Below are 25069 nucleotides of genomic sequence, written 5' to 3' on the forward strand. Positions count from 1 at the left end.
TTTTGTTGTTGTTTTATTCTTACTTTTTTGTTTAAAATAAATGCACTGTTGGTTAAGGGCTGTAAGTAAGCATTTCACTGTAATGTCTGCACCTGTTGTATTCGGCGCATGTGACCAATAAAATTTGATTTGATTTGATTTGAAAAGATCTGCAAAGAGGAGTGGGACAAAATCCCTCCTGAGATGTGTGCAAACCTGGTGGCCAACTACAAGAAACGTCTGACCTCTGTGATTGCCAACAAGGGTTTTGCCACCAAGTACTAAGTCATGTTTTGCAGAGGGGTCAAATACTTATTTCCCTCATTAAAATGCAAATCAATTGATAACATTTTTGACATGCATTTTTCTGGATTCTTTTGTTGTTATTCTGTCTCTCACTGTTCAAATAAACCTACCATTAAAATTATAGACTGATCATGTCTGTCAGTGGGCAAACGTACAAAATAAGCAGGGGATCAAGTACTTTTTCCCCCTCACTGTACATCTGTTGTTGTTTACCATCTCAACAAAGGGAAGAATTCTGAGCTAACAAAGACTGAAAATACTCTACTGAAGTTAATAAAAAACGATGTACCAAGAACTCCATTGCCACCAACCAACAACCCTCCCCATAGAATAATAGAGGCAGACAATACTCAGACAGATGTTATTTTTGTCCTATCTGCCAACAAACAAGCCATACTGATGTAGGATGTTAATTTGAGCCATTTTGCTACAACAGGAATATAATACTGCAGCAACAGGACATTTGAATGATTATGTGGATGTGTAGGGGTTGATACATTTTTCATTAGGGCAAATCAAGTCTGACATTTCCAAGTGGAAATTAAAAACGTTAGAAGCCTTTTTAAAACTCAAATACACTTAACGTTGGCATTTCCTGCTGTACAGGAACATTCTCAGCAACAAGAGTGATCAAATTAAGATCTGTATGCTCCAGCTCTACATTACACAAACTCTGTACAAACTCCAACTTTGGCTTTTCCCCAGAAGGTAAACTCATCCACCCTCACCAAAAGGGGGCATGAACCCACAAAGGGTCAAGAATACTTCCTCTGAACAGGAAGTGTAGAACTCTTGGGAGCGCTTATTTGGGCACGGCAAGGGAAGTCTCATGAATTAGGCTGTCCTCATGTGTTAGCCTGTGTGAAAAGCAAGCCAGCATGCACAGAGTTTGATAACAATAAAAGGGTCCATAAATAAATGAGGACCAGAGCCATTTTCACCTCCGCTGTTCTCAGTAGAAAGACACCACACCAAAACAAAGCCCCGGTAGTGCATCTCTCTCTCTCTCTTTTGTTCTCTCCCTCCCCCAACTGACTAAACAAAAATAATATGAAACCACCAAGGGAAAATAACATATTTCCATTTGTTGTCTTCTGCATTCTATTTTCAGATGTGGGCTGTAAGAGTGAGCCATCCACCTAGTCCCTGCACCTCTACATGAGTGGCTTTACTTCTCAAAATGTCTCTCTCTGGCTCTCAGTCTCTCTCTCCATCTCTCTGTCTCCATCTCTCTGTCTCTACCCCTCTCTGCTGTGTAGTGTAAAATGGATGTTCCACAGGAACCAGGTCAGTCCTGGAAGTCGGGAGGGGGGGGGGGGGGGTCAAATAGTCCGGGTGGCCATTTCATTAATTGTTCAGCAGTCTTATGGCTTGGGGGTACAAGCTGTTAAGGAGCCTTTTGGACCTAGACTTGGCACTCCGGTACCGCTTGCCGTGCGGTATCAGAGAGATCAGTCTATGACTTGGATGACTGGAGTCTTTGACAATTTTTTGGGCCTTCCTCTGACACCACCTGGTATGGAGGTCCTGGATGGCAGGAAGCTTGGCCACAGGGATGTACTGGGCCGTACGCACTACCCTCTGTAGCAGTTGCCATACCAGGCAGTGATGCAACCAGTCAGGATGCTCTCGATGGTGCAGCTGTAGAACCTTTTGAGGATCTGGGGACCCATGCCAAATCTTTTCAGTCTCCTGAGGGGGAAAAGGCGTTGTAGTGCCCTCTTCACGACTTTCTTGGTGTGTTTGGACCATGATAGATTGTGATGTGGACACCAAGGAACTTGAAACTCTTGACCCGCTCCATTACAGCCGATGTGAATGGGGGCGTGTTCGGCCCTCCTTTTCCTGTAGTCCACAATCATCTTTGTCTTGCTCACGTTGAGGGAGAGGTTGTTGTCCTGGCACCACACTGCCAGGTCTCTGACCTCCTCCCTATAGGCTGTCTCATCGTTGTCGGTGATCAGGCCTACCACCGTTGTGCCGTCAGCAAACTTAATGATGGTGTTGGAGTCGTGCTTGGCCACGCAGTCGTGGGTGAACAGGAAGTACAGAAGAACCCATGTTGAGGATCAGCCTGGCAGATGTGTTGTTGCCTACCCTTACCACCTGGGGGCAGCCTGTCAGGATGTCCAGGATGCAGTTGCAGAGGGAGGTGTTTGTCCCAGGTTCCTTAGCTTAGTGATGAGCTTTGTGGGCACTATGGTGTTGAACGCTGAGCTGTAGTCAATGAACAGCATTCTCACATAGGTGTTCCTTTTGTCCAGGTGGGAAAGGGCAGTGTGGAGTGCGATTGAGATTGCGTCATCTGTGGATCTGTTGGGGCGGTATGCGAAATTGGAGTGGGTCTAGGGTTTCCGGGATGATGGTGTTGATGTGAGCCATGACCAAACTTTCAAAGCACTTCATGGCTACCGACGTGAGTGCTACGGGGCGGTAGTCATTTAGGCAGGTTACCTTTGCTTTCTTGGGCACAGGGACTATGGTGGTCTGCTTGAAACATGTACAGTACCAGTCAAAAGTTTGGACACACCTAGTCATTCAAGGGTTTTTCTTTATTTTTTTTACTATTTTCTACATTGTAGAATAATAGTGAAGACATCAAAACTATGAAATAACACATATGGAATCATGTAGTAACCAAAAAAGTGTTAAACAAATCAAAATATATTTTATATTTGAGATTTAAAGTAGCCACCCTTTGCCTTGATGACAGCTTTGCACACTCTTGGCATTCTCTCAACCAGCTTCATGAGGTAGTCACCTGGAATGCATTTCAATTAACAGGTGTGCCTTCTTAAAAGTTAATTTGTGGAATTTCTTTCCTTAATGCGTTTGAGCCAATCAGTTGTGTTGTGACAAGGTAGGGGTGGTATACAGAAGATAGCCCTATTTGGTAAAAGACCAAGTCCATATTATGGCAAGAACAGCTCAAATAAGAAAAGAGAAATGACAGTCCATCATTACTTTAAGACATGAAGGTCAGTCAATCCGGAACATTTCAAGAACTTTGAAAGTTTCTTCAAGTGCAGTCGCAAAAACCATCATGCGCTATGATGAAACTGGCTCTCATAAGGACCGCCACAGGAAAGGAAGACCCAGAGTTACCTCTGCTGCAGAGGAGAAGTTCATTAGAGTTACCAGCCTCAGAAATTGCAGCCCAAATAAATGCTTCACAGAGTTCAAGTAACAGACACATCTCAACATCAACTGTTCAGAGGAGGCTGCGTGAATCAGGCCTTCATGGTCAAATTGCTGCAAAGAAACCACTACTAAAGGACACCAATAAGAAGATAGACTTGCTTGGGCCAAGAAACACGAGCAATAGACATTAGACTGGTGGAAATCTGTCCTTTGGTCTGATGAGTCAAAATGTGAGATTTTTGGTTCCAACCGCCTTGTCTTTGTGAGACACAGAGTAGGTGAACGGATGATCTCCACATGTGTGGTTCCCACTGTGAAGCATGGAGGAGGAGGTGTAATGGTGCTTAGCTGGTGACACTGTCAGTGATTTATTTATAATTCAAGGCACACTTAACCAGCATGGCTACCACAGCATTCTGCAGCGATACGCCATCCCATCTGGATTGCCCTTAGTGGGACTACAATGTAGAAAATAGTAAGAAAGAAAGAAAAAACGTTTAATGAGTAGGTGTGTCCAAACTTTTGACTGGTACTGTAGGTATTACAGACTCGGTCAGAGAGAGGTTGAAAATGTCAGTGAAGACAGGGGGTGCTGTATCTCTGACAGGTGGATAGGGAACAGATACATATGGGGTTTAAGAAAATGATTGGAGAGTGGAGAGACTTGTAGTCAACGGTCTGAAACACAGGAGTAAACACTTGAAAATGTGACCATGCTATTCCAGCCAGGTTAGCCTGGTAGTCATCAGACACCTGTCACATGATCTATCACTCAACTGTCACAAAACCATAGCGATGGCCTGAGAGGGGTCAAGCCCTTCCCGGTGAGTGGGGGTAAACTTCTCCCCTGAAACGCCATCATCAATAAGTCATGGGCGTTAACTAGTAAGATGAAGAATGCATGCCAGCCCAGCAGGGTATTGAGTTTACGTATCAAATTAAATGTTATCTGTCACATGCTTTGTAAACAACAGGTGTAGACTAACAGTAAAATGCTTACTTACGGGTCCTTTTCAAACAATGCAGAGAGAAAGATAAAGATAAAACAGCTAGGGCATCTGTCTGAGGCTATTCAGTGTGCCACCGGCACTGTCCAGCTGCTCCATTTGGAAACTTGGACCCTTCTGTCCTCCTGCAGTCAATCAAGGTCTGAATAGGGCCAATTAAGTCTATTGTCTGAGGACAATGGGCATCAACTGCTCTTTGAATCAAATACCTGCTGTGGACATAATGATAAAAAGAGGTCAATTCTGATTGGAGGGTATAATATTTATGTTGAAAGATGGGTAGGCCTACAAATCAAGGTGTACCCTGCCCAATTTGTAAGTCGCTCTGGATAAGAGCGTCTGCTAAATGATGTAAATGTAAATGTACCCTTTCCATACAAAATAGAGTACTGTACTCAGCAAAGGAAAACACGTTTGATAGATTCAGAAAAGTGAAGGCACACATAGCCTAAACTCCAGAAATCATCACAACTTATTAGTGTTGCTCAGTTCAGCTGAGTTCACTGAAATAACTCATACAAGTGTCCTTTCACTGTGTTGAAATACAATGGTGAAATGCACAAGAATAAAACAAGTGCATTGTGTTGTCCTCTTTTAGAATCCAGACAAAATCTATTAAATTATTAATCCCTCAGCCTTTTAATCCTTTCTGTGATTTCTTGTTTTCTCTATCAAAAAGAAAGGACCAAGGCACTTTATTTGTATGACATGTTCAATGGAACAAGATGTTATAACTGATGCATTTTGGCTGCATGGCATTCATCAGGGAGTACAAAGATATATGAAGAGTGCCTTGGTCCTCCTTTCTTTTTGATGAACAATTTACCCCTTTTACCAAAGAGCACCTTCTATCTACAAAGACCTACTATTGTGTACCCTAGCAGCGCTTCCCTTCTTTTTTTCTATTTAATATCGATGTTCTCTCATGAGCTACACCTAAAGAACGTTCTGTTCTGCTACAGTGATAACTGGGGTAACCTCCTACCTTGCAATGGACAATTGGTGAGATTCCTAACAATTCATACATGTAGACTGTATGATTCCATCAATGCCACACAGAAAAGTAATCAGAAACAAAACAAATACAAAAATACATGAGGGAATTCATCCTTCGCTTCCTTCTTTTGAGTGAGTGTGTGTGCCTGTGTGTGTGTGTGCCTGTATGTACATGCGTCAGTGTGTGCCTGCATGCGTGCATGTGTTTGTACTTCCTCTTCAGTTACCATCAGTAAATTGATATCTGACCTTGAGCACAAAGGGACAGTGTGTGTACTGTCTATAAGACTGACTGCAGGAGGTCTTTCAGCTTGTGTTACTGCCAGAAAAGTGAACCCAAACTCAATGCAACAAAGTGCATCTCTATCTGTCCACAGCTGTGCCACCAAGAACTATAACACAAACATCAACCTCTTATTTGTCACTTATCAACAACTGAAAAACACTTCCTGAACACACAGAAACATAATCATGAGTCATTTCGGAAATGCATTATTTTCAGAGCAGTGCAAGCAGCTGAAACTCTCAAGGCGACAAGACGAAAGAGAAGGTTTATACATATTCAACTGTTTGAATGAATTTCCAATTGAAGATCTCAACACCCCAGAGAAAGCCCCTGACGAAATGATCTATATTTATGTTTTATATATATTTTTTGCCTTTATTTAACCAGGTGTCAACGATGTAGTGATGGTGTGGTGGGGAATCAGGCGCAGAAGCAGAGGTACAGTCCAACAAGACTTTACTATGCAAAAATAATCCACAAACGGCAGGAGGCCAAACAGACGCGCACAGGCGTCAACACACGATCGCACGAAAACACAGTGCGCAAAACTCTCCTAAACAGAGGAGGACACTACTAATCCTGGCGTACTGGAAAAATAACACAGCTACGCAACCATCTGACAAGCGAACAATTACACACAACACTATACACACAAACAGGGAACTAAATAGGGTGCATAATGAGACCTAACACAAAACAGGTGTGGCTAACAGACAAAACTAATCAAACAGGAAACACAGAACATAGAACGGTGGCAGCTAGAATTCCGGAGACGACGAACGCCGAAGCCTGCCCGAACAAGGGAGAGAGGCAGCCTCGGCCGAAACCGTGACACCAGGCAAGTCAATTGAGAACAAATTCTTATTTACAATGACGGCGTGGCAAGAGGCAAAAGGCCTCGTGTCAAAAGTTTGGACACACCTACTCATTCAAGGGTTTTTCTTTATTTTTACTATTTTCTACATTGTAGAATAATAGTGAAGACATCAAAACTATGAAATAACACATATGGAATCATGTAGTAACCAAAAAAAGTGTTCAACAAATCAAAATATATTTTATATTTGAGATTCTTCAAAGTAGCCACCCTTTGCCTTGATGACAGCTTTGCACACTCTTGGCATTCTCTCAACCAGCTTCATGAGGTAGTCACCTGGAATGCATTTCAATTAACAGGTGTGCTTTGTTAAAAGTTAATTTGTGGAATTTCTTTCCTTTTAATGTGTTTGAGCCAATCAGTGGTATACAGAAAATAGCCCTATTTCGTAAAAGACTGAGTCCATATTATGGCAGCTCAAATAAGCAAAGAGAAACAACAGTCCATCATTACTTTAAGAAATGACGGTCAGTCAATCCGGAAAATTTCAAGAACTTTGAAATTTCCTCAACTGCAGTCGCAAAAAACATCAAGTGCTATGATGAAACTGGCTCTCATGAGGACCGCCACAGGAAAGGAAGATCCAGAGTTACCTCTGCTGCAGAGGATAAGTTCATTAGATTTACCAGCCTCAGAAATTGCAGCCCAAATAAATGCTTCACAGAGTTCAAGTAACATACACATCAACATCAACTTTTCAGAGGAGACTGTGTGAAATCAGGCCTTCATGGTCGAATTCCTACAAAGAAACCACTAATAAAGGATACCAATAAGAAGAAGAGACTTGCTTGGGCCAATAAACACGAGTAATGGACATTAGACCAGTGGAAATCTGTCCTTTGGTCTGATGAGTCCAAATTTGAGATTGTTGGTTCCAACCACTGTGTCTTTGTGAGACGCAGAGTAGGTGAACGGATGATCTCTGCATGTGTGGTTCCCACCGTGAAGCACGGGGTGAAGCTGGTTGAGAGAATGCCAAGAGTGTGCAAAGCTGTCATCAAGGCAAAGGGTGGCTACTTTGAAGAATCTCAAATATAAAATATATTTAGATTTTTTGAACACTTTTGTGGTTACTACATGATTCCATATGTGTTATTTCATAGTTTTGATGTCTTCACTATTATTCTATAAAGTAGAAAATAGTAAAAATAAAGAAAAACCCTTGAATAAGTAGTTGTGTCCAAACATTTGACTGGTACTGTATGTAAGACAAAACGGACAACACAGACAGAAGACACTGGCAAGAGTACAAATACAACAGCAAACAAACAGTGGATGTGTGTGTGTGCGTACAGGCAGGCATGTATGTGGTATGTGTAAAGTAAAACAACATGCTCAGTGGTGTAAAGTACTTCATAAAAAATTATTTTAAGTGCTACTTAAGTAGTTTTTTGGGGTATCTGTACTTTACTCTACTATTTATATTTTTTACAACTTTTACTTTAATACATTCCTAAAGAAAATAATGTACTTTTTACTCCATACATTTTCCCTGACACCCAAAAGTATTCGTTACATTTTGAATGCTTAGCAGGACAGGAAAATGGTCAAATTCACCCAATTATCAAGAGAATATCCCTATTCATCCCTACTGCCTCTGATCTGGCGGACTCACTAAACACATGCTTCGTTAGTAAATGATGTCCGAGTGTGCCTCTGGCTATCCATAAATAAAAACAAAACAAGAAAATGGTGCCGTCTGGTTTGCTTAACATATCACTTTTGATACTTAAGTATATTTTAGTAATTACATTTACTTTTGATACTTAAGTATATTTAAAACCAAATACTTTGACTTTTACTCAAGTAGTATTTTACTGGGTGACTTTCATTTTTACTTGAGCCATTTTCTATTAAGGTGCCTTTACTTTTACTCAAGTATGACAATTGGGTACTTTTTCCACCACTGAACATGCTTTCTTACATAAGGCAACGCAAACTAGTGACATCGGGTGACTACTAGAAACAACTACATGCCTCAACAACCTGTTCATCTATTTGTCCTTTGAACACCAGGTCCTGGAGTTTTGGTTTGGCTTTGAGGGAATTCAGGGGGCTGAGTAATGACAGGACCTTTTCCATGCTGTTAGCATAAAACAAGATTGAGATCTGTGCTTGTATGTGTTTAAATTTCAAGCTAGAAGAGAGGATAGATAAAATGGCAGTTTTCCTAAAATGGCCTTATAAATAAGAATGTACCAGTGTGTGAGCCTGCGTGTTGCTAGTGATGTCCACCCGAGAGCACAATGGAGAGTTAGACATCTCTGATTGGTGACAAAAACAGAGGGCTGCAAGATACACAGAGTCAAGAGCCTTCAGTGTATAACTTGAACCAAACTCCCAGATATTTGTACATTGACTTGCTCTATATAATGTCCTTCCAAGGTAGTAATTACATGGTTTTCAGAGTGTTTAGTATTGGAAAATCCCATGTATTTTGTTTTAGAGGAATTCCGAACAAGATTAAATCATACAAATTCTGTTAAAATGATGTTAAAAGCTGTTCGATTATTTTCAAAAGTCAAACTGCTGCCACTTGAATAGATAACAGTGTCATCTGCATAAAAATCATCTGTCTCAACACGTCTCCCATAGATAATAAACAGAAGGGGACCTAAAACGGATCCTTGAGGCACACCCGAGCACAACTCTACAGTGTCCGACATACAACCATCTGTCTTAACACACTGGGTTCGATTTGACAGGTAGTTCACAAACCACTCAAGAGCATGACCAGTAATCCCAATACATGTACTTAGTGTGTATTGGGAATACAGATACAGTACAAAAAATGTATTTAGTCAGCCACCAATTGTGCAAGTTCTCCCACTTAAAAAGATGAGAGAGGCCTGTAATTGTCATCATAGGTACACGTCAACTATGACAGACAAATTGAGATTTTTTCTCTCCAGAAAATCACATTGTAGGATTTTTAATGAATTTATTTGCAAATTATGGTGGAAGATAAGTATTTGGTCACCTACAAACAAGCAAGATTTCTGGCTCTCACAGACCTGTAACTTCTTCTTTATGAGGCTCCTCTGTCCTCCACTCGTTACCTGTATTAATGGCACCTGTTTGAACTTGTTATCAGTATAAAAGACACCTGTCCACAACCTCAAACAGTCACACTCCAAACTCCACTATGGTCAAGACCAAAGAGCTGTCAAAGGACACCAGAAACAAAATTGTAGACCTGCACCAGGCTGGGAAGACTGAATCTGCAATAGGAAAGCAGCTTGGTTTGAAGAAATCAACTGTGGGAGCAATTATTAGGAAATGGAAGACATACAAGACCACTGATAATCTCCCTCGATCTGGGGCTCCACGCAAGATCTCACCCCGTGGGGTCAAAATGATCACAAGAACGGTGAGCAAAAATCCCAGAACCACACGGGAGGACCTAGTGAATGACCTGCAGAGAGCTGGGACCAAAGTAACAAAGCCTACCATCAGTAACACACTACGCCGCCAGGGACTCAAATCATGCAGTGCCAGACGTGTCCCCCTGCTTAAGCCAGTACATTTCCAGGCCTGTCTGAAGTTTGCTAGAGTGCATTTTGATGATCCAGAAGAGGATTGGGAGAATGTCATATGGTCAGATGAAACCAAAATATAACTTTTTGGTAAAAACTCAACTCGTCGTGTTTGGAGGACAAAGAATGCTGAGTTGCATCCAAAGAACACCATATCTACTGTGAAGCATGGGGGTGGAAACATCATGCTTTGGGGCTGTTTTTCTGCAAAGGGACCAGGACGACTGATCTGTGTAAAGGAAAGAATGAATGGGGCCATGTATCGTGAGATTTTGAGTGAAAACCTCCTTCCATCAGCTAGGGCATTGAAGATTAAATGTGGCTGGGTCTTTCAGCATGACAATGATCCCAAACACACCGCCCGGGCAACGAAGGAGTGGCTTCGTAAGAAGCATTTCAAGGTCCTGGAGTGGCCTAGCCAGTCTCCAGATCTCAACCCCATATAAAATCTTTGGAGGGAGTTGAAAGTCCGTGTTGCCCAGCGACAGCCCCAAAACATCACTGCTCTAGAGGGGATCTGCATGGAGGAATGGGCCAAAATACCAGCAACAGTGTGTGAAAACCTTGTGAAGACTTACAGAAAACGTTTGACCTGTGTCATTGCCAACAAAGGGTATATAACAAAGTATTGAGAAACTTTTGTTATTGACCAAATACTTATTTTCCACCATAATTTGCAAATAAATTCATTAAAAATCCTACAATGTGATTTTCTGGAAAAATCTTCTCATTTTGTCTGTCATAGTTGTGTACCTATGATGAAAATTACAGGCCTCTCTCATCTTTTTAAGTGGGAGAACTTGCACAATTGGTGGCTGACTAAATAATTTTTTCCCCCACTGTATACAATGCATGTTCTTATCCAGGGCACAGTGCATATCATTCAAAAGCTTCAAAGTTGCTGTGACAGTGCTGTGGCTAGACCTGAAACCTGATTGCATACCACTCAAAATATAATTTTCCTGGAGGTATACCTTAAGCTGCTTATTGACTAGGAACTCCAATACCTTTGCCAGAACAGACTATTTTGATATGGGCCGATAGTTATTTAGTAGAGTGGGATCACCGCCTTTCAAAAGAGGTAGGACAAATGCTGATTTCCACAATTTGGGGATTTAATTACATTCTAGGGTGGGGGGCAATGTTTGCTCAGAGGTGACTATGTAATACACAGCTTGGCTGTTGGGCATAATTGAATGTTTATTGATTTGCTGGATGAACTTTCTAAAAGCTAACTGCTATGTTTGGAGGACTAGAAAAACAGACGGAGAGGAATCTAGCATGCTCTCTATGGAATTTATAATAACTAGATATACTTGCTTTATGAGTAGGAGAGATGCTTTACGGATATGACTAAGAGATGCATAAGAAAGTGAGTGAATTAAACTTAACCGCCATGGGGGCCGGAGTGCATCAGTACAGCATGGCTCATATTCAAGATCAATAAAGAAATCCTCTAAGTAATTAATCTTTGCAAACGTGTAGGAAGCAACACACTTCTCAATGAGCGTGGGGGGATAAAGATATTATAAGGCATCCCCTTGAACTACTTGAGAGGAGGTAACAATAAACAAAGTTGGAGGGCACACACTCATTATAGTCTTAACAGATAATAAAAGATACAGCTTTAGAAAGAGAAATCTCAAGGCTTAAAAGTGAGGCCACTGATAGCACCACTGAGTGCCACTGATAACAACAGAATGTCGACTCGAGAACTTCAACTGGATTAAAAGGTATTTTGCATCATCTAAAGGGTCAGACAGGGCCAGTGAATTGTAAAGAATAAGGAGAAGACTGACATTTGGTCTTTTGTATGGAGCTACAGTTGGAACACCAAACATTAGGAACATCTTCCTAATATTGAGTTGCACCACCCCTTTTGTCCTCAGGAGAGCCTCAATTCGTCGGGGCATGGACTCTACAAGGTGTCAAAAGCGTTCCACAGGGATGCTGGCCCATGTTGACTCCAATGCTTCCAACAGTTGTGTCAAGTTGTCTGGATGTCCTTTGGGTGGTGGACCATTCATGATACGAGAAACTAATGAGCGTGGAAAAACCCAGCAGAGTTGCAGTTCTTGACATAAACCGGTGTGCCTGGCACCTACTACCACACCCCGTTCAAAGGCACTTAAATATTTTGTCTTGCCCATTCACCCTCTGAATGGCACACATACACAATCCATGTCTCAATTGTCTCAAGGCTTAAAAATCCTTCTTTAACCTGTCTCCTCCCCTTCAGCTACACTGATTGAAGTGGATTTAACAAGTGAAATTAATAAGGGATCATAGTTTTCACCTGGATTCACCTGGTCAGTGTATGTCATGGAAAGAGCAGGTGTTCTTAAAGTTTTGTATACTCAGTGTACGCATCAATTTGTCGTTTGGTACTTCTGGAGCAGACCTTCAATTTTTTGGGACCAAACATGAACAAATCTTCTAATACACATTTTAATGTGAGTGAAAATCTAAAAGACAATAATGATCTTTGTGAAGAGAAAGATGAGTGACTCTTCAAAGTGTACTGGAAAGCTTGAATCTGGAATCCGCATTAAGGGAAACAGTGCTACTGCTGGCCCCAGCACATTTGTTATTGTTTTTGTTGTGTTTATGAAATGGGAGGAGCATTCAGCATCGTGTAATTTATTTTTGCAATACATACAGTACCAGTCAAAAGTTTGGACACACCTACTCATTCAAGGGTTTTTCTTTATATGTACTATTGTCTACATTGTAGAATAATAGTGAAGACATCAAAACTATGAAATAACACATATGGAATCATGTAGTAACCAAAAAAGTGTTAAACAAATCAAAATATATTTTATTTTTGAGATTCTTCAAAGTAGCCACCCTTTGCATTCTCTCAACCAGCTTCACCTGGAATGCTTTTCTAACAGTCTTGAAGGAGTTCCCACATATGCTGATCACTTGTTGGCTGCGTTTCCTTCACTCTGCGGTCCAACTCATCCCAAACCATCTCAATTGGGTTGAAGTCGGGTAATTGTGGAGGCCAGGTCATCTGATGCAGCACTCAATCACTCTCCTTCTTGGTCAAATAGCCCTTACACAGCCTGGAGGTGTGTTGGGTCATTGTCTTGTTGAAAAACAAATGATAGTCCCACTAAGCGCAAACCAGATGGGATGGTGTATCACTGCAGAATGCTGTGGTAGCCATGCTGCTTAAGTGTGCCTTGAATTCTAAATAAATCACCAACAGTGTCACCAGCAAAGCACCCCCACACCATCACACCTCCTCCTCCGTGCTTCACGGTGGGAACACATATGGAGATCATCCGTTCACCTACTCTGCGTCTGACAAAGACACGGCGGTTGGAACCAAAAATCTCAAAATGTGGACTCATCAGACCAAAGGACAGATTTCCATCGGTCTAATGTCCATTGCTCGTGTTTATTGGCCCAAGCAAGTCTCTTCTTCTTATTGGTGTCCTTTAGTAGTGGTTTCTTTGCAGCAAATCGACTATGAAGGCCTGATTCACGCAGTCCCCTCTGAACAGTTCATGTTGAGATGTGTCTGTTACTTGAACTCTGTGAAGCATTTATTTGCGCTGCAATTTCTGAGGCTGGTAACTCTAATGAACTTATCTTCTGCAGCAGAGGTAACTCTGGGTTGTCCTTTCCTGTGGCGGTCCTTATGAGAGCCAGATTCATCATAGTTTTTGATGGTTTTTGCGACTGCATTTGAAGAAACTTTCAAAGTTCTTGAAATGTTCCGGATTGACTGACCTTCATGTCTTAAAGTAATGATGGACTGTCGTTTCTCTTTGCTTATTTGAGCTGTTCTTGCCATAATATGGACTTGGTCTTTTACCAAATAGGGCTATCTTCTGTATACCAACCAAAACTTGTCACAACACAACTGATTGGCTCAAACGCATTAAGAAGGAAATAAATTCTACAAATTAACTTTTAACAAGGCACACCTGTTAATTGAAATGCATTCCAGGTTACTACCTCATGAAGCTGTTTGAGAGAACGCCAAGAGCATGCAAAGCTGTCATCAAGGCAAAGGGTGGCTACTTTGAAGAATCTCAAATATAAAATATATTTGGATTTGTTTAACACTTTTTTGGTTACTACATGATTCCATATGTGTTATTTCATAGTTTTGATGTCTTCACTATTATTCTACAATGTAGAAAATAGTAAAAAAAATAAAGAAAAACCCTTGAATGACTAGGTGTGTCCAAACTTTTGACTGGAACTGTACATGTTTCAAGCAGACCACCATAGTCCCTGTGCCCAAGAAAGCAAAGGTAACCTGCCTAAATGACTACCGCCCCGTAGCACTCACGTCGGTAGCCATGAATTGCTTTGAAAGGCTGGCTCACATCAACACCATCATCCCGGAAACCCTACACCCACTCCAATTCGCATACCGCCCGAACAGATCCACAGATGACGCAATCTAAATAAAGAAAAACTCTTGAATGAGTAGGTGTGTATAAACTTTTGACTGGTACTGTACTCAGCTGTTCTATCGTGCGTGCAATGATGTACACTCATTTCCGAGGAAAAAATAACGTTGTTTTAAGTAATTTCGTTGTTGTTATAATATCACAAATGGACGTGGCAGTTTTACCATGACTGATTCCAGCTTTAAGGGTAGGCAGCAGCGCTACATTGTATCTTCAGGGGTAACTTTGCCTCTCTAACTACATATACTATTATTTTTCAAATGAAGGCCCCTGTAAAAACTGTCAGACAAGACTACATTCTTCCCAACATCATAACAGATTGATATATGGCAGGAAGTTGATAATCAAAAGCTTTGGAGTGTATGAGAGATAACTTGAGGGTCCAAATAGTGAACAGTAAACCTGAGGAGTGGTTCTGAGCCACTTTAGGGTAACATAAGGGCTCAGCTGGATTATTATCAGGCTCTAAAAAGGACACCTTACTATAATCATTATTATCAGGCTCTAAAACTGACAACTTACTATAATCATTATTATCAGGCTCTAAAAAGGACACATTACTATAATAATATATTGTCCATGTGAGTGAATGTATTGAATCCATTCTCAAATTTGAAATGGAACCACCTGTGAGTTCTGAATTGTTTTGTACTATGGAGAGAAGGATGGTTGGAGGTTCAAATACTAAGAAATTATATATATTCTTACAGACAACAAATATTATGTACAGTGCATTCGGAAAGTATTCAGACCCCTTGACTTTATCCACATTTTGTTACGTTACAGCCTTATTTTAACATGGATTAAATCGTTTTTTCCTCCTCATCAATCTACACACAATACACCATAATGACAAAGCAAACACAGGTTTGTAGAAATGTTTGCACATTTATTAAAAATAAAAAAACTGAAAAATCTAATTTACATAAGTATTCAGACCCTTTACTCAGTACTTTGTTGAAGCACCTTTGGCAGCAATTACAGCCTCAAGTCTTCTTGGGTATGACGCTACAAGCTTGGCACATCTGTATTTGGGGAGTTTCTCCCATTCTTCTTTGCAGATCCTCTCAAGCTCTGTCAGGTTGGATGGGGAGCATCGCTGCACAGCTATTTTCAGCCCTCTCCAGAGATGTCCGATCGGGTTCAAGTCTGGGCTCTGGCTGGGCCACTTAAAGACATTCAGAGACTTGTCCCGAAGCCACTCCTGCATTGTCTTGGCTGTGTGCTTAGGGTTGTTGTTCTGTTGAAAGGTGAACATTCGCCCCAGTCTGAATTCCTGAGCACTCTGGAGCAGGTTTTCATCAAGGACTCTCTGTACTTTGCTCCGTTCATCTTTCCCTCGATCCTGACTAGTCTCCCAGTCCCTGCTGCTGAAAAACATCCCAAGAGCATGATGCTGCCACCATCATGCTTCACTGTAGGGATGGTGCCAGGTTTCCTCCAGACGTGGCACTTGGCATTCAGGCCGAAGAGTTCAATCTTGGTTTCATCAGACCAGAGAATCTTGTTTCTCATGGTCTCAGAGTCCTTTAGGTGCCTTTTGGCAAACTCCAAGCGGGCTGTCATGTGCCTTTTACTGAGGAGTGGCTTCCGTCTGGCCACTCTACCATAAAGGCCTGATTGGTGGAGTGCTGCAGAGATGGTTGTCCTTCTGGAAGGTTCTCCCATCTCCACAGAGGAACTCTGGAGCTCTGTCAGAGTGACCAACGGGTTCTTGGTCACCACCCTGACCAAGGCCCTTCTCCCCCGATTGCTCAGTTTGGGTTAGCTCTAGGAAGAGTCTTGGTGGTTCCAAACTTCTTCCATTTAAGAATGATGGAGGCCATTTTTGGTACCCTTCCCCAGATCTGTGCCACGACACAATCCTGTCTCGGAGCTCTACGGACAATTCCTTCGACCTCATGGCTTGGTTTTTGCTCTAACATGCACTGTCAACTGTGGGACCTTATATGGACAGGTGTGTGCCTTTCCAAATCATGTCCAATCAATTGAATTTACCACAGGTGGACTCCAATCAAGTTGAAGAAACATCTCAAGGATGATCAATGGAAACAGGATGCACCTGAGCTCAATTTCAAGTCTCATAGCAAAGGGTCTGAATACTTATGTAAATGAGGTATTTCTATTTCGAATTGTTAATACATTTGCAAGAAAAATCTAAAAACCTGTTTCGCTTTGTCATTATGGGGTATTGTGTGTAGATTGATGAGGATAAAAAAAAATCAATTTTAGAATGAGGCTTTAACGTAACAAAATGTGGAAAAAGTCAAGGGGTCTGAATACTTTCCTAATGCACTGTATATTCCTGTTTGATATGAATGTATATAATAATATTGGACATGTTATTCTTTATCACATGCCACTATTTGTTTTGTATCCAATGCATTTAGCTTACATTAGGATGAAGTAGCCTAATCGAGGTAGATTGCATCATTTCACCTTTCAATATTAGTTATCAACGAATATAAAACCATGTTATTTTGAACATCGGTGTCATTTAATAATATGCATGGTTGTGATAGTTGTATGAATTAATCACAATGCAAGTCTATTCATTAGAAAGAAACAACAGCTCTAATGCAATATTATCTTCACAGTGAAACACTACTATTCTGTCTATTAATCATTATTAAACAGTCATGATATCATGCATGCAAGCTTACCTGTCATGTTCACAACGATGGACCAGCAGACCAATCAATCTGCGAGAGGAGGACCCTATACCGTAACCTAATTATTCTGGTCTGTGTCAAATTCATTCATTAAAAAAGGTACTGAGGAGATTGATTCTGCTTCTTGTTTGCAAAAATTTCTAAATACCTGTTTTCACTTTGTCATTATGGGTTATTGTGTGTAGATGAATGAGGATTTATATATTTTTAATCCATTTTAGAGTAAGGCTTTAACGTAACAAAATGTGGAAAAAGTCCAGGGGTCTAAATACTTTCCGAATGCACATTATTGAGAAGGTTATCCTTTCCCACTCACCTGCACAGGCCAACAGACAGTAGGCACAGACAGAAGGCACAGAGTCAGGCAGCTATCCTATTTTGGCTAAAGGCTAGCCAACGTCACCATAGAAGTCTGGCATAGACCAGGACGATGACCATTTGTAAGAATGATTTCTGTGACACAACACAATAATTACCAATATTTCCATCCTAAAACAAGAGAGGGTGTTGTTTGAATTCCAGGCCAGGGTAATGAAACCACCCTGCCAAAAAAGACAAGGTAGCATGGTTTCAGAGGAGAGTGAGTGGGAGGTATTAATACGCTCTATGCCTCTGCATCCGCAAAAGTAAGATGAGAATAGCGACTGTATGTGTGGCCAGTAGAAAGAGCTGAGACACTGCAGTGTGTGTGTACACTTGTGTGCCTGATTGTGTGTGTGTGTGTGTGTGTGTGTGTGTGTGTGGACACATTCTTGCCCCATGTTGACCTTACTTCTTCTTGTTCAGAAATGGCTCATTCTCTGATATGATTTCAGAAACCAAATGCACCTAGCACCAGTGTTATCTAGCTAGGTGCTATTTAGTATTCATGGGAATATTGGCGGTTAGCTGTGAAGCACAGAGAGCTGATAAAGCTAGCCAGTGAAGAATTGAGATGTGTCTCTAGTCTAACACCCTTACCCCATCCTCCAAGAATTTAAATTATTCAAATTTACAGTACCGTCCAGATTTCAGACCTAACAGAGTTTTGAGAAGTTATGAAAGAGAGAGAACAAAAAAAGACAGCAATATTTTCTAGCTGAACAGAGAGACATCTATGGAGTTTAATAAAGAGCTGCAGACAGTTTTCGAATGGGTGGCAAGTAATAAACTAGTCCTAAATATATCAACAACGAAAAGCATTGTATTTGGGACAAATCATTCGCTAACCCTGAAACCTCTACTAAATCTTGTAATGAATTATGTGGCAATTGAGCAGCTAGAGGAGACTAAACTGCTTGGTGTAACCCTAGATTGTAAACTGACATGGTCAAAACATATTGATGCAAAGGTAGCTAAGATGGAGAGATGTCTGTCTGTGATAAAGCGCTGCTCCGCTGCTCCTGTTCCTACAGGCTACTACCCAGTTATATGGTCAAGTGCCACAAAGGACATATTCAAATTAGTTGGCCCAGAAAAGAGCAGCACCGCTGGCCCTTAAATGTGCTACTGGCTCAAAGTAGTCTTTGTGAGAGGTATTGACGTGTTGAATGCACCGAACTGTCCGTTCAAATAGCTAACACACAGCTCAGACACCCATACATACCCCACAAGACATGCCACAAGCGGTCTCTTCACAGTTCCTACGTCCAGAACAGATGCTGGAAAACGCACAGTACTACATAGAGCCATGACCACATGGAACTCTCTTCCACATTAAGTAACTCAAGCGAGCAGTAAAATCTAATTTAAAAAAACATAAAACCTCACGGCATAATGTGGATACACACACGCATACACACTGCAATATTGTAGTATTGTAGTGTATTGTAGTGTAGTGTAATAGAGTAATAATGTAATAATGTCTTGTATGATGTATTGTTTATTATGTAAGCTGTTGTTGTGTTTTGATGTAATTGTTTTAATCCTGCCTTGGCAGCAGCTAATGGGGATCATAATAAATACTAAATAGCCTATTATTTATTTGTAAAGTCTAATCCTTTTTAAGCTTTTTAAGCTGAATATTCCAGTTGAGAATGCAAACAGCCAATATGATACCAGCCTGGAGTATTCATTAGAACAGGAGAAAACTATCACCCTGACAACCGACTTTGACCTTTCTCTTGAGTCTTGATTACCGGAATGTTCAGCAAGTGTTGGGCACAACCTCTGAAGAGATAGATACAGTACATCTAGAGACTCCCCACACTGGCTAACCTTTGAAAGATCCAGCAAAAATCGAAAGACTATTAGTACAATGTTCATTAGACTTCCAATTTGCATATCAGCAGCTACAGGGAAACAGAGTTTGTTGTGTCAAACACTTCTTTCGTTAAGATATTTCACTTCTGGTTAAGTCTACGATACAGAAACTCACAAGAATATTGAAAATAAGTTAATATAACACTATCTGATGGGAAATTGGGGACGTATGGACTGTAGATTAATCTCCAGACATATATAATTTCATCCCTTCATCAATCAAACATTCATATTGAAATGTGATTGTGTTCATGTGATGTTCTGCTGAACCTACTCAGAACACATGTTCATCCCATCCAGGAACATATTATCAGTGCAGACACTACGGAAATATCCATTCAAAACTACCCAGAGGTCTTGTCTTAAACCATAATCAGAATCACTGCTAGTTAGCCGGCGCGGTCTTCACCTGAACAAATAGGCAAAAACACAGGCTTCGTCATGCACTTGAGGGGGTGTTGCTTACTAGTGCATGTGCGTCACAATTTTGTTTCTCTAGCAGCCCAGGGGGGAAATAGGAAGAAATAAATATATTGCATTGCCATCTACAAGGGCTGTATATTCTATTTTTATTAGAACAATTTAACCAGATTTAACTTGCAAGATGGTTTTTAAGGTCACACAGAACGATTGCTATTGGTCCTGTCACACTGATCCTGTTGTCTATAAGCAACAAATCGATGATGGTTCTTTATTGGCCTTGACAAGTATACAATATACAGGATGATCACTCATATTTTTTACATTAAAGATCATCAAATATTCAAACAGAAGTTCAAAAGCTTTTTCTATATACAATGACTCTGCCATGAGACATGGCCCTTACTCACCCACCACCAACAAAAACCCTCAAGTTAGGCATAAATGTCTAATTTGTCTACAATGGTCCATGCAAATGTTATCTGATGAGGATGTTGCATGTCTTAAAAGTGAACATAGACATCAATGTCCAGCAATATATTAACATCAGGTTGGGTAGGATTGTGTTTCTTTTTTGTCATTTTTTTTACAGAAATTATAAAAGCTTCAAAATAAATTCTCATGGCATTGTATAGAACTCAACATGCAGCCTACTGTGAGAAAAAAAAAAGTATGAAAATGTATGCACTCACTACTGTAAGTGGCTCTGGATAAGAGCATCTGCTAAATGACTAAAATGTAAAATGTAAAAGACAGAAGAAAGCTTGAACAGCTCCTGATGTCTGCATGACAAGATATTAGCTAATGTTAGGTGAAAGCAAGAAATCTATTAGGCTATAAACTGTCTGTCAGTGAGCAGCGAAAAGGATCAGACCCAAGCCCTCACTGTCACAGCAAACATCTGTAGATTATCCTGACCATGTCTTGAATAAACGGTGCCATTTCTTAAAATGTATTTAAAATAGTTTATTAACATATTTGTCTACGATTTATGAATAACCCATACACTAGTAAAAAAATGCCATACCTGCTCTTCTTGCTTTTGAGTCGCATTTGGCTCCTTGGGGGTAGTCATGATAACTAACTACACAGCGTAGAGATCACAGCTGTCAAGTCCTGAACAGACAGGTGCGGAGTGTTGCGAACCGTACCGCGCTTTAAATGTCAATGCAGAGAGAGAGCGCGCGAGAGAGACAGAGAAAGGAAGAGAGAGAAAGAGAGAAAGAGAGCGAGAGAGAGAGCGCTCAACTTCACACCAATCCCCCGAGATGTCACACGGACGGACGCCTTTTCTTGTTTTGACAACGAGTATAATTTGGTAAAGCAATCATCGCTGCAGCTGACTGCATATGGCACTGGCAGGCACTTCACCACAGAGAAAGTGACATTTGGTGGGTGGTGGAGCAATTCAGCTTTCATCATTATTATTGTTATTATTATTAGCATCAGCATCAGCATCACACCAGCTGTTCAACCAGTTCTCTGACCACTTCTGCACCAGTGTTGCTGCGGATGACTGTTGAAATTTGACCCCAAAAAGTGTAATAAAAATGTATTTCCAATATCCTCCTACAGTAATAATATGGTAGCTCAAATGTGAAGGTAAAAGCGAAATGGTTTGGCTATAAAAATAAACGGTGTTGTAAGTCAGATTTCTTAGGTCATGTTTTGCTGATCTTTTCTTTTACTTTATGAATAATTCAATATTTTGCACTGAACTCAAGATTCATCCACACTCTGCAACTACGCAAGGTGTTCTCCGAATGAGGCAACTATGCAAATATGGAAAGCAAGAATTACAAAGATGTATAAAAATACAGAAATTATACGACACACCCACAAAGGACTTAGAAACACCATCAATGCACTTCCTTAAAAACTTTCTAAATTTGTCTGTCTTAAAATCTCTCATTTATTTTCTGTAACACAATTAAGCCCAACTAATGAGACAATCCTTAATTTTTTATCACATTGACATTGTTAATTAATGTTGCCACTGTTCCTTCCCCTCCTCCTTTCCTCCCTCCTAACGCTTAACAGGTCTTGTTCAAGGCTAATTCATGTTGAACTACGTTTTGCCCTCTATATTGTCCTGGAGTCCCTGTGCTTCCACGATACTCATGGGAGCACACGGTTCTGTCCTTCAACCACAGAGCCTAATTTTAGAAGTCTGCCAGTCCAGCCCCCACCTCCTCCCCACTGCACAATGAGCTGTGAGGACTGAGGAGCCTTCCGCTCTGAGACCTGATGTGTCTACCTATTCAGCTCACTTTGAGCAGCCAGCACCCCAGCCCCATTGCCAGCAATGGCTGGCACGGACACACGCTCATATAGAAACACGGGTCTGCATTGCTGGTGAAGGTGGTTAAAGTTTCAAGAATGAGAATGTGAGTTCTTACATGATCTTGGCTATTTATGCTTTTCAGGTTCTTCTCTATCCATTACTGGAAAAACTTGAAAAAGCACCTTCAATAATGGGTTTTGGGTGTGCGGTAGATTTAGCCTATTATCCTCATTAAAGGTTGCTCCAGTTCCTCATGCATCCATTAGAACTATAGATTATGAGCCACTGGTGCTGCAGAATTTGGTGAGCAGCAAGTTTATAAGATTGGAGCGCTTGACTTTTCCTCACTTTATAAACTAACAATGATGTAGTCCGGTGGTCTGGTAAATAATATTGTGCGAAAACCTGACCCTTGGCAACAGTGACTAGGGTCTGGTTTCAATGAGGGACTCTTTTGGCAACTTCGAAAAGGAAAAAATAAATATTCCTCTTCAGACAAACAACTCTCCCAACATTTTTTTATTTTCAAGCAGATAAGGTAGTGAGGCAAGCAGTGATGTAGTTCCTCTATGCGTAAAGAGTTTGTCATGGAAACCAGACCCTAGTCACTGTTGCCTAGGGTCGGGCTTTCGACACTACCTCAACTACAAAGAGATAACAGCAAACATACAGGTAATTTAGTCTAGTTAATATGGCCTCCAGTGGGGTTACTGCTGCATTCTGATTGGCCAAGATTAATTTTTGTGATTCTGACCATTGACCAAGGTATTCTTGATGATGATTCAATTATCTGGTGGTCCCTTTGTTGAAGCCCCCATTCAGAGGAAGGTCACAGAGTAATCGACTCACAGTGACAGGTCTAACAAATGGGGGTTCGTTTTGGGGACCGGTATAATTTCTCCTTGTTATTTATGAGTTATGCATACAAAGACCAAGGGTCTCTAAAAATAGAGGAGCTTTGAATGGATTACACCTCTCAAATCAATCAATAAACACCTGTTTACTCTTCAAGACCTCAGAGAACAAACAGAATTATCGTAATGATGTTTGTACTAATTAGTAAGCAGCGTAGGCATCTCCTCCTGTATGCATGCATGGCAATATAATTTAATGAGTATAATTTATATATGAAGAACTCACAATAAACACCCACAATTAATACCATTCTACAGAGCATTCATCTACAGTAAGTTGAGTCTCTGAATAGAAAGTGTGGCCATGGATCCCCTTAAGAAGTGATGTTACATAATACTACTCCCACATGTAGTATAAATAGTTCATTAGACACTCTGTTTGTACTGGGGCTGCCTGCATCTCACGCACTCTGTGGAATATCTCTGTAAACTCCATAGAGATACTCTATGCCAGTATACACCTTGTTTAAAGGGAGATCTTGCAGATGTACTGTAGGTAGGATCTTAATGCGAGCCAGTTTGCTACAGCAGGAAAATAATCCTGCAGCAACAGGAAATGTGAATTATTTAACTTCAAAAGCCTTTTTAAACCTCAACTACACTACAACTTTTAAATTTCCTGCATTGCAGAAAAAGTTATCCTGTAAAAGGGTGATCATATTAAGGTCAGGCACCTCAGGCTAAAATTATGTTTTTGCATCTACTTATCAATTTTGAGATTTATTGGTATTTTGGTCCATTAATATTAGTATTTTCAAAAAGTTCATGAAAATATATATTTATGTTAGTTTATCATACTACCGTTATCAACATTTCCTGAATTGTAACCTCTTAAAAATGGATATACATTCATAATTTCAAAGCTCACTACATAAAATCACACATCCTTTAAAATGCCCATTTCATAGAGAATGTTCCAACCTGGATTATATGTAGTAGCTTACTTTGAAGAGATGGTGATTGGATGTAAATATGTGTTTGGCAGTCTAAATTCAGTGTACTTGTCTTTAACGGCAATTTCCCGAAAGTCAGACTTTTCCCACACATTTATATTTTAGTCATTTTAGCAGAAGCATATTTATCCACAATCTGCTATGTATAAATCCGGTCCTGGAGTTTCTTAACAAAATGAAATATTTAGGCTGATTCTAAAAATCTGCCAGAATAATGGATTTGTGTGATATGCAAATAGGCACATATTTAATGATATCACATAATTTGCATATTTTAATACAATAGATCAGAAATATTTTAATACAAAAAAGTATCATATTTGGGTCCACAAGCCTACTCCCTATTACTGTAGAGGTCAGAGACAATCTCAGCAGAGCAACTGCCCTCTTGCACTAGTCATCTGTGGGGAAATGGTAAACTCACCCCTCTAGAGAGTAGAGTAGAGCTGAGAACATAAGCCTGGCTCAGTGATGGGAGCTTGAAATAGGAACAAACCAATATTGGTACATTGTCTCATATAGAGGAGATGACTAGAGGAATGTCAGTAGGCTGTATGTGTGGGTGTGTGATACCTCCACTTATAAACAGTAACCAGTGATGGCCAGCAGTTTTCAGAACCAACTGTGGACAGCTCCATTGACATATTTCAGCACCACAAGAGATGGACAGCTTCACTGGCAGATCTCAGCACCACATGAGACTGACAGCAAATGGACAGCTTCACTGGCAGGTTTCAGCACCACATGTAATAGACAGCAAATGGACAGCTTCACTGGCAGATTTCAGCACCACATGAAAAGGACAGCTTCACTGGCAGCAGTGGAAACAACAGAACAGACATTCACATTTAATTGGAGAAATCTAACAATGATGGGCCAGTGGAGGCCAGAGGAGTCTTTTGTAGCCGTTTGAAAATGAAAATACCATTAGGCATTTAAGCATGCATACACAGTGACTGTCTGAAGCGACATTTTAGATGATTTATTTCGATACATTTTTCCTCTCCGTCCAAGGACACAA

The 25069-nt window shown here is 40.6% G+C and overlaps 1 protein-coding gene across 2 annotated transcripts in view; it reads right to left on the reverse strand.

Moving 5' to 3' along the window:
* LOC121535289 (dipeptidyl aminopeptidase-like protein 6) overlaps nucleotides 1-25069 on the reverse strand; it is a 113436-nt gene that overhangs the window by 55653 nt on the left and 32714 nt on the right. Inside the window, exon 1 of one of the 2 annotated variants that reach the window (XM_041842192.1) lies at nucleotides 20925-21038. The exons of the other annotated variant lie outside the window; for it this stretch is intronic. Within the exon in view, the coding sequence (XP_041698126.1) occupies nucleotides 20925-20972 (48 nt within the window). The 5' untranslated portion in view covers nucleotides 20973-21038. Of the gene's footprint in view, nucleotides 1-20924; nucleotides 21039-25069 lie in introns of those variants that run through there. 2 annotated transcript variants of the gene reach the window in all.

This window comes from Coregonus clupeaformis, chromosome 21 (genome assembly GCF_020615455.1).
Source record: "Coregonus clupeaformis isolate EN_2021a chromosome 21, ASM2061545v1, whole genome shotgun sequence".
Lineage (NCBI taxonomy): Eukaryota > Metazoa > Chordata > Actinopteri > Salmoniformes > Salmonidae > Coregonus > Coregonus clupeaformis.